Source organism: Salvia hispanica, chromosome 1, assembly GCF_023119035.1.
Source record: "Salvia hispanica cultivar TCC Black 2014 chromosome 1, UniMelb_Shisp_WGS_1.0, whole genome shotgun sequence".
NCBI lineage: Eukaryota > Viridiplantae > Streptophyta > Magnoliopsida > Lamiales > Lamiaceae > Salvia > Salvia hispanica.
The window spans coordinates 46,551,255-46,562,310 of record NC_062965.1 but is presented as its reverse complement, the minus strand read 5'-3'; the positions used below and the strand labels follow the sequence as shown (position 1 = coordinate 46,562,310).

Here is an 11,056-nt window from a genome sequence, read left to right as displayed (position 1 = left end):
TTTTTTTATTAAATTAAGTATGTTTTGGTGTTCTATTTAATTTATTTTATTTTATTTGATAACACAAAAAGAAATTTAAAAATGAAAATGGTGGTGAAATGCCATTCATGGCATTGAGGGTATTTTTGTCTAGAAAAAGTTTAAAACAATGAAAATGTAGCGCAGACGATATTAATCGAAGTTAATGGACCTCGAAAAATATTTTTCAGATGTTACAGACCAAAATTAATATTCCCTATTTTTTTTTTCCGAAGTTTGTGTGTGTTCACGGTTCAAGAACACAAACATAGTTTAGTCTATTACTATATAGGTCCCTAGATAATATAGGTTCCCACTGTACTTGTGAGTTTTTGCGAGCTATGCCTAATCTCGTGAATGGAGTCAGCCTCACCCATTTCCTTTAACTACATGTGTTGGTCCACATAGCAAAAAACAAAATATCAATCTCAGTATCAATGGCGGAGGCAGGTAGCAGGTATGCATTAGTCACCGGTGGGAACAAAGGAATCGGTTTGGAGATCTGTAAGCAGTTAGCTTCCAAAGGAATTACTGTGATATTAACTTCAAGGGATGAGAAGAGAGGCATTGAAGCAGTGCAATCCCTCAAGGACTCTGGCCTCTCTGATTATGTGGTTTTTCAACAACTCAATGTTGTCGATTCTGCAAGCATCGCTGCTGCTGCCCAATTCCTCACCACAAAATATGGGAGGCTTGACATTCTGGTATCATTGTATCAATAAACACCATGTATCCTTCATATTCATTTTGAAAGCAATTTTTGTCCAGGTGAACAATGCAGGCGTATCAGGAGTGGAGGGAGATGTTTCAAGTCTTCAAGAGGCGATAGAAGCAATGGCTGCTGCTGTCTTTGCTACCTCAAAGGCTGAGACGCCGCCGCTGCAGCTGAAAGCAAGTGGAACCATGATCCAGACATACGAGGCTGCAGAAGAGGTCATGCAAGCAAACTTCTACGGTGTAAAGAGAGTGACAGAAGCCTTTATTCCTCTCCTCCAACTATCTGATTCACCAACTATTGTCAATGTCTCCTCCTTAAGTGGCCACCTTAACTTCTTGCGGAACGAGCGTGCAAAAGCTGTGTTGAGCAACGAGGCGGGGCTGACAGAAGAGAGCATTGATGAGGTGGTGCGAGAATTCCTCATTGATTTCAAAGAGGGGAGATTGGAGGAGAACAAGTGGCTGATTGATGGTGTGGCGTATCAACTCTCTAAAGCAACATTGAATGCGTACACTAAAGTGTTGGCTAAGAAGCACACTGATTTCATCATCAACAGCCTCTGTCCTGGCTTTGCAAGAACGGATATGACTAGCAATCGCGGCGCCATCAGCGCCGAGGATGCTGCTCAGAGGGTGGTTAAGGTGGCGCTGCTGCCTCGTGGAGGGCCGTCGGGCGCCTTCTTTTATGACAAGGATGCGTATGGTGTTGCTACTTGATGAATAGTGTCTGTGCGTGGAAGACTTGGCATCACCATTATAATAAAGCTCCCTATAATAAAAACTACTATTACAAGCTTATATTCAAGAATCAAAAGATTAGTTGAATTAATATTAAGTATATATATTTAAAAATGTGCAAATACTACATTGCCATAATATTATTAGCGGTGCTTTAGTATTGGATCCAAGCATATATTTTATACTTGTGTTTTATATAACAACATCCTCTGCCCAATAGGCACCATCATATAGCAGTCTTCTGACACCTATGATCTAATAATGAAAGAATAAAAACACAAATATCCTTATTTTTTAAACTCAAAATTTTATAACTAATAATATTCATTCAAAACTGACGATAGAAGATTAAAATTCACTATTTATAAATAGTTTAAAAACACTAGAAACTCAAAAAGTGTCATAAATAAAATTATAAAGATTAAAAATAAAGTAAAAAAATTAAAATAACTATTTTACGCCTTAAACAATATCAAATGGTCAAGTTCCATAATAAATCACGATGTATCAATGTTTTTAAATTCTTAGTTCATTTCGCAAATTCAATACGAACACAAATTTGACGATTTCGGCGTTGTCAGCGTCATCTATTGGACATAGACCCGCCCCAGGCCCACCTTAGGCTAGAGCCTTACCCAACACATGCCCACAACTGGAGCGGATTGTGTTGAACTAAGTTTTGTTTCATAAATTCTTATCTAAGCCCCAGGCTAGGCTAGGCCCTTCCCATCTTATGGGTTAGGCTTAGGCCAACCATATTGGACTTGAGCCGCGCTGGGATGAGTCAGCCTAAACTAATTGACAGCTCTAACTAGAATTGCATCACCAAGAGCCCAACAAGGTGAAAGACATGATCAACAACAACAAATGAAATATGTAAAGCTTACTCTATATTAAAAACTAAATATGTAGATTGATGAACACAACATACATGATCTTAAGGTGATTCATGAAGAAAAACGAAAACAAAGTGGCAAGAAACAACATAAAATTCTCCTTATTCCTATACAACACAAATGGAAAAAAACACAACAACACACTGCTTCACATCAATTGTGTTGACATAATAACAACCTTAATTATACTTAATAACTAAACTTTCGTTTGTTTAATCATTTAGAGTGGCACAGAATGAGTATATAAAATGTTCAATAGACTATGGGCTCAATGCTCATAGTTAGAACATCTCCAAGGGAAAAGGTATATAGAAAATGTATATTACTTATTTACCTTTTTAAAAAGTTAAATGTACCCTTCTAAAAAGTAACACATTCCAAAGGGAAAAGGTATATAGTAAGATAAATTATTTTTTAAAAATAAAACAATAGTATAAAATGCATTAAAAAATATAAATTGTAATACCTTCTCAAATACCTTTCCCAGAAGGGTTTTTCATGAAAAGAAGATAAATATGGTAGTTATGAAATTTTACCTCTCCATTGATGGGGAGATAAAGATACCTCTTCAAAATGAGAAAAGATATAATACCTTCTCAAATACCTCTCCCCTTAGAATATGATTTTTCATGAAAAAAATGTAAATATGGTAGTTATAGTAGTTTACCTCATCTTTGGAGATGCTCTCAGTTGTTATGACAGATAAAGTTATATTTTGAATGCATATTATGTTTATCTTCATATTCATTTTGAGAGCAATTTTTGTGCAGGTGAACAATGCAGGCATACTAGGAGCAGAACTGGAGGGAGATGTTTCAATTCTTCAAGTGCTAGTACAAGTGTACAACTGTACAAGCAAATGCTGCTACGGTCTTTGCTAACTCAGAGGTTGAGACGCCGCTGCAGCTGAAAGCAAAAGGAACTATGATCCAGACATACGAGGCTGGAGAAAAGTGCATACACACAAACTACTACGGTGCAAAGAGAGTGACAGAAGCCCTTATTCCTCTCCTCCAACTCTCTGATTCACCGACTATCGTCAATGTCTCCTCCATCTTAGGCCACCTTCGTCTCTTGAGGAACGAGTGTGCAAAAGCTGTGCTGAGCAACGAGGCAGGCCTGATCGAAGAGGCCGTGGATGGCGTGGTGCGAGAATTCCTCAAAGACTTCAAAGAGGGGAGATTGAGGAGAGCAAGTGGCCGAGTCATGGTGCAGCGAATAAAGTGTCTAAAGCGGCTTTTAATGCGTACACAAAAGTGTTGGCTAAGAAGCACGTTGATTTCCTCATCACCAGATCGGGGTTTACTATAGTAGATCCATTTCCGTTCGAATCAGAAAGTGAGGAAGAGTGGAACTCGTCAGGGAGAGAAGATCCGAAGTCATCATTAGAAACAGAACAGTCAGAAACAGAGGAGGAAGCAACTGTAGACATGGCGAACCTAGTGGATCCTGATCCCGAGATTGGTTCACTCACCGCACATTTGGATGGCGAACCAGCCCTTGGATAAAAGTAGGCTAGAAAAGATGGCCAATTATCCTCCTAAATTAACTTAAACAGTATGTAAACTTAGGCAAGACTAAGAGAAAGTTCTAGAAACATATACATGCATGTAGATAAATCACACAAGAAAGAAATTAAGGCTCAAATCTCACAAGGTATAAAGCATGATTCAAGGCGAACAAGCAATTCACTAATTATGCACCTTTTCACCAAACCATCAAATCAAAACGTTAAGCCATACTTAAACATAGATGGAATGTAATATCATCGGCAACTCGATCTAAAGTGTGTCCTTAAGCATGCGTGTTTCTAAGTTCTTCATGTTAAGTTCATAACATGGATTCAAGAAAACATTTTAAACAACAAGATTCTCCTACGGGGTTTTGTAAAAAACAAAAACAAAAACAAAAACTTAAAGCAAAAAGAAAACCCTAAAACAAAAACCTAAACTCATGGTCCACCACTCCATCCCCCCAAACTTATTTACAAAGTGTAAAATAAGTTTGTAGAGTCGGTAGGGACGTGAGTAAACTACTGGAAAAAAAAAACGTACCTTGAAAAATTTCGTGTCGAGGCTTGACGGGGCGAAAATTCGAAAAATTTCGAAAAGTCGCGCTAGAAATCGCACCCAGGTGGCAGCCCGCCGCGGCTTGTCCGTCGGTCGCCGCGCAGTTACAGATCGCTCCAGCGAGCAGGTGGCGGACCGCCGCAGCACATGCGGCGGTCGCCACGAAGAGGTCATAACCTGCGAAAAATTTTCAACGCACAAAAATTAAACTAAAACCAAAAATACTTAAAATCAAAGCAAAAATTGTCAAAACATAAAAAAGAAATCGTCTCAAAACATCCAAAAACATAGTACAAATGTGCATTTTAAGTCATTGAGCTTGACTTCTTCAATCTTGAGGAGAAGTAGGGAAACGGGCGTTGAGGTCGTCGAACGCACCAATAAGATAGGCGATGTCGCCACTCATGGTCTGGCGCTCTTGTCGAGCCTCAACGGCCATCCTTTGGAGCTCTTCAATTTGTTGACAGCGATGCACGTCTTCTAGCCTTTGTTGCTCCCAAAATTGTTGCTCCTCCGTGCGCCAATCGCCTTGAGCCATCCACCCTTGGCGGTTGTAGGCGTTCTCCCTTTGTTGCTCCGTCCAACGGGTGTCCCAAGTCCAACGGGTGTCCCAAGTGTTGGACACGTTTTGCATGTAGGAGTAGATATCTCCTAGTTGGGCCGAGGTGTTTGCTTGAAATTCCTCATCGGGGTTCGGCCTTCCGCGGCGACGGTTTGCTCTAGTCCGGCGGCGATGGCCCTCTACTTCCTCCTCTTCTTCTTCTTCGTGGCGACGTTGGGGCGGCGGTGGTGGCGGCACTTGACTCTCTTAGGCGTGCGAGTGCTACCCTTCTTCATTGTAATGATCAATAGCATCGAAGGTGGAGTCATCATCGACCTCAAAGATGGGGATACGACCCGGTATATTCCTCTTCCTAAACTCCCCATTGATGGGGTTAGCCTCAATGGCTCTTCGGTGCGCCGGGATGTTGAGCTTCCAATTGACTTGGTTCGCCCAAACATCGACCTTAGTCAACTGCGGGATGGGATCGGGGAAGTGATCCCCCGCAACTTGTAGGAAAAATCCTTGACCCCAATAGTCGGTGATGCACTTTTTATTAGCACTAAATAAACCTGCAAGTATACAGAGTATATATAGTATAGCTAAAGGTTAGTACCGGATATCGAACATGGGGAAGGCAAACACAAAGTGTATATCCTCTACTAAGACTCAATTACTATCTGGAAAAACGAAAAAGGTTTTGGAAAACTTTTGAAAACTGAAAACAATAAAAAGCATAGAATAACTAAGAGCAAATAAAACACGGAGAAAGACGATAGAGATAAGGGAATCCCAGGGGATGTGCGTTCACAGTTATGGTTATACAAAATTCCAACTACAATACCGTAGCACAGTTTATACTTTGAAAGGACGAGTCACCTAGCTTATGCTCATGCGATACAAACGTTGATTACAAAGTTAGGGTTGTCAATCCTAACACGTAACTCCAAAAAGCTCCTAAGACCCTTGAAAAGTCCTCACTCTCAATTAACAGTGCTGTTTTAAGGGAAGCTAACTGTAGTGTCTACTAAGTGAATCTAACTCGCTAGAACTCTGTCACAGTTATGAAGCAAGTTATATTAAATCATGCAAGATTGTGTCACTCAATCATGCAGCATCAAAACTACTTAGGAAAGAAACAAATTAAAAACAAAACGGATATTAAATAGAAAAAGGAATTTGTATAACCAAAGTCGTTACTAACACATCCCTAGAATCCTATGAGTCTAGTTACATATAATTGAATAAGCTAAAAACATAGATTGAAGAGAAGACAATTTGAACATAAAACTAAAGCAAATAAAACCCGTAGGTTGAATCCTTGTTGTTCTTGATGTTCTTGAAATCTTTCTCCAAGTCCTTGCACAAGTGAAGTACTCTAACTCTTGATCTCTATGAAGTATTTTGCAAGTAAGAGCTCTCTCCTTTTTTTGATGAAGCTTGAGATCTTATTTATAAGGAAAAACCAATCCTTGTTGTAGAAGGAAAAGATCTCCAAAATATGGTAAATCCGGGCGCCAATCTAGGGCTTCTCGGATTCGCCGCCTTTCTCGGGCGGGCCGCCGCACCAGTTGGCCGGCGGCCGCCGCGTTGGACTCCAGAGAGTTTGTTCCCTCGGCGGCGGACCGCCGCACGACTTCCGACGGTCGCCGGACGAGACTTCTCTTCCAAGCGTATTTTTCTGAGACGGACCGCTGCATATATCTGAACGTACTGTCGGGCGCCGGCGGTCGCCGCACACATCCGCGGCGATCGCCGGTCGTCGTCTGACTCCAGATTTCCAGACTTTGCGTTTTTGGCTCCCTTTTCGGCTCAATTATGCACATTTCTCACAAAACACATCAAAATACCAAAATAGACAAAATATGCAAATAATGGACGTGTAGAGTGACTTTGACATCAAAAACGGACCAAATAATGGCCTTAAAATAGTGCAAAATCCGAGCGTATCAGTCGGTCTTCAATAGCCCCACTGAAAAGAGCACCTCATAGGTGATAAAGCGCTCCCCGCCATCCTCCGTCAATTCGGCGAAGGATATGTCCAAGTGCTCGGCAATCGCCGTGATATCAAGCCCCTATAACAAATAACGCCGCCATCCTTATTCGTGATCCGGTCCACATAGATAGTAAAAAGGGTTCCATAATCGAATCCCTTCTTGTTGTGGAGGCACCATATCACATTCAACTCCATTTGGGAGACACTCCCCCCATCGACCCTAGCAAACATAAGTTGGGTCATAGCTCGGTGGAGATACCTCAAAACCGGGTTGCGGATCGAAGAAGACTTGGCATTGCCCGCGGCGTGCTCGTGCTCATTTGTCATTGCACCCTAAACCTCATCAAAGTCATATTCATTATCGGCCTCGGGGTTGGGATCGAAGCAATGGAAGATTCCGCAAAGTTCCTCCATGGTAAGCGCGTGCAACCGGTTGCCTAGGCGAAAGTCGAATGCTAAGCGGGATGTTTTGCCGGCGGTCCTTGGTGACCTTCAACGAGCTAAGGAACTCAAGAGTATACTTCCTAAAAGATGGGCACTTCCTCTCGAACATGTATCGAAGGTCGTTCCCGTCACCCACGTCACACAACGCCTAAAAGTCCTCCGCGATCCCCAAAGTTTGAAGAGGAAATCATGGGGGTACCTCGAGGGCGCCGTCTCTCGCACCGACAACTTCTTCCACATAGCCTTTTGCTCGTCCGAGGCAAGGTTGATGCCATAGTTCTTCACATTTTTGGGCTTTCCCTTTGATCCCATTTTCCTACAAAAGAAAAATACAATACTTATAAAGTATACCAACAATGGGAATTCAAAGGTGCCCCCAAACTTGCACTCTTGTAAGCAATACCAAAGAATCAACATATAGGTGCAAGGTAGGTGTTCGTATCTTCTTAGATGGTAGCATGGAAACATGTAGACATAAACATCCAAACTAGGAAACAAAAATCCATCCCCCAACGTGAATTCATCCCCTATGCAGAGACGTATCAACAATAAATCAAGACATATCAACAATCTCTATGAAATACTTAAGTATTGCAATTCATGGAAGTAATAATAGCCTCACAATACTATGAACATGGTTGCAACATGTGAACAAGTATAAACAAGAAGAAATCACTATTCACAAAGCTTCAAATCATCACCAAAACACAAAATCACCATGGAAATCTAAAAATAAGTATACACAATCACCCCCCATCGTAAATTAAGAGTTTCCACGGAACAATTCATCCAAAATATGCCCAAATCCATGAAAGAAGTAAAACAAAGCTCAGAAATTGAGTTAGGATTCATACCTTGTGTTGATTGAGAATTGGAGGAGAAAAACTCTAAACTTGGAGAGGATTGAGGGAATGATAGTGTGGGTGTGTGTAATTGGTGATTTATAAAGGTGGGGGTTGTGTGCAAGGAAGGAATTTGAGAAGGAATGGAAAACATACCATTTAAAAGAGCAATCCCGTCTCTGGACTGCGCACGGCGGTCGCCGCACGCGGCGTGGCGGGTCGCCTTACTGGACATTTAAAAACTGCGCTTCCTGGCGGGCCACCGGAGCCCATTCAGTGGTTCCTCCGGCCCGCCCTAAGCCTGCCCTAATCCCGACCAATCCTGCACATGAGAATACACGTGTGGCGACAGCCGTGTTAAGTGCGGCGACCGCCACCCGTTAAATAATAATAATAATAATAATAATACTAATAATAATTAGTATTATTATTATTATTATTATTATTATTATTATTATTATTATTATTATTATTATTTAAACTGAACCAAAAATAAAAATAAAGAAAAGAACAAAATTAAAGAAATTGAGTTGCCTCCCAACAAGCACTTTTGTTTTTAGTCGTTAGCTCGACTTGAAGTGGCCCACTAATTGGGCGGATCAGCGACCCGAGTGTTGCAAATTGGCATAGGAAGCAACTTGGTCCCTAGCTTCTTCCACCACTTATATTTTCCCTTATTGGTCTTGATAACATAAATCTCGGGGTCCTCCTTGTGTGCTTTCCTCCTTTATTGCTTCTTCTTCTGTGGGATAGAGGCAGAGGAGTTAGTATCGTCCTTTTTAGGGGAACGTCTCACCTCTTTGACAATGTAAATAGTGGAGATAGTAGGATCCTCAACTTCAAAGGGGTCTTGGGGTTTGGTCACATCCGTGACCATGATTGCCCTGCACTGTCGTTCCATCTTCGCCCACTTTGCTTCCTCAAACTTGAGCATCTCGCTCTCGATCTTATAGGTGGATTGGCTATAGTTATCGCTAATTATGATCTCTCCACGACCTACATCAATCAAAGCTTTGCAGGTAGCAAGAAAATCTCTCCCTAAGATTAGAGGGACGTTCTTGTCTACTTTCATGTCAAGCACAATAAAGTCGGCAGGAAAAATAAAATCATCGACTTTAACTAAGACATCCTCAATCATACCTACAGCTTTTATGGACGAGTTATCGGCCAACCTAAGTATTACGTCTAAAGTTTTGAGTGGCCCAATGTTGAGCTTTTCGTAGTACTTCAGTGGCATGAGATTGATGAAAGATCCTAGATCGCATTGGGCCTTGTCAACATTTCCCTCTCCAATCCGGCATCGGATAATGAATTGGCTCGAATCTCTCTGCTTCACTGCCTTTTCCATTCGGATGATCTCGCTGCAGTGATGCGGTAGCTTAAGGTCGGATTTTGTTGGTTTTCTCTTGCTCATCACCGCCTCCCTTAGTAGCTTTGCATACTTAGGTATTTCCTGCAACGATTCAACTAGAGGAATGTTAGTATGAATTTTACAAAACATGTTCAAAAAGTATTTGAACTGCTCTTCGAGCTTAAACTTCCTCTTTGGTTGGAAAGGTAGCACAATCCCATAGTGCCGCACGAGTCCTTGCTGAGTGGGTGTTTCTGCCTTGTCTGTGGCGGCCCGCCGCAGGATGTGTAGCGGTCCGCCGGCGGCTGGGCAGACTCCATTCGGTACTTCAGTGGCGGCCCGCTGCGTTGGTTGCGGCGGTCCGCCGGCGACTGGGCAGTCCCCAGTTTTCTGCTTTGCCACCCACTTCTTGTTGATGTCATCCACTCGTGCGGCTGCCTTTGCCCTGTCTTCATCCAACTTCATTTGGATTTGTTCCATTTGAGTGTTGATGTTGGCTATGGCAGTTGAGATCGTGTTCATCTCCTGCTCGAGGTTGTTTATTCTAACTTCGACCACTCCGATCTTGGTGTCATTAACCTTTCTGTCTTGCGTGATTACTTCCAAGATCCTTGTGATCCCTTGATCATACTTTTCCTCCTTCTTGGTTGTCTCAACTACTCCTCCCTTGCTAACATTAAATCCTGCGGGGGGTTGCAAGTAATTATTGTTAGAATAAGAGAGATTAGGATGAAGTCGGTTTCCATTATAATTATTGAAATTATCGCCCCCCTGATTAGGGCGATAATTGTTGTTGTAATTTCTGTTGGAACCGTCTCCTTGCATGTAGTTGATTTCCTCCACTATCGGGGCAGGAGTTTCGGGTTTAGAGACCACTATGATGGAGGTCGGTGGAATCGGATCCTCCTTCCTTGATGTATCCATTTGGTCCACCCTAACTCTGAGCTCGGCCAATTCCTTCGCAAAAGAACTTTCCTCGGCCTCTTCAATTACAGCTATCCTCTTCATGTTATGCCTTTCTTTCGACCACCCCCTGTTGTTGGTGGCGAATTCATCTATTACCGGCATGGCTTCTTCACCTGACTTCCTTAAGAATCCTCAATTTGCACCTGAATCAAGCATAGCACAAATCTTCTCGTTAAACCCATTATAGAGGATTCCTACCTGATGATCCACGGTGAAACCATGGTTAGGGCACTTTAGTAGAAGAGCCTTGAAACGAGCAAACGCCTCATAGAGGGGCTCGTCATGGCCTTGGATGAACTGGAAGATCTCGCTCTTGAGCATCAAGATTGTGCCTGGCGGATAGTACTTGTCGAGGAAGGCAGCTACAATGTCCTTCCATGTGGAGACCTTTTCTATGGGCATTCATTCAAACCACTCTTTAACAGAATCAGTTAATGAAAAGGGGAAGAGTCTTACCCTTATGGTATCGTCATTGACA

General features: G+C 42.1%; 2 protein-coding genes across 2 annotated transcripts; one reads left to right on the top strand and one right to left on the bottom strand.

Moving 5' to 3' along the window:
• The first annotated feature begins 56 nt into the window (after window positions 1-56).
• Window positions 57-1,533, top strand: LOC125222293 ((-)-isopiperitenone reductase-like). Its single transcript, XM_048124817.1, has 2 exons — window positions 57-722; window positions 787-1,533. Exons 1-2 carry the CDS (start codon window positions 456-458, stop codon window positions 1,450-1,452), a joined length of 933 nt encoding a protein of 310 aa, XP_047980774.1. The 5' UTR covers window positions 57-455; the 3' UTR covers window positions 1,453-1,533.
• A 7,455-nt stretch (window positions 1,534-8,988) lies between these two features.
• Window positions 8,989-10,680, bottom strand: LOC125198619. The gene has a single exon (XM_048096943.1). It carries the CDS (start codon window positions 10,678-10,680, stop codon window positions 8,989-8,991), a length of 1,692 nt encoding a protein of 563 aa, XP_047952900.1.
• Window positions 10,681-11,056: the final 376 nt, after the last annotated feature.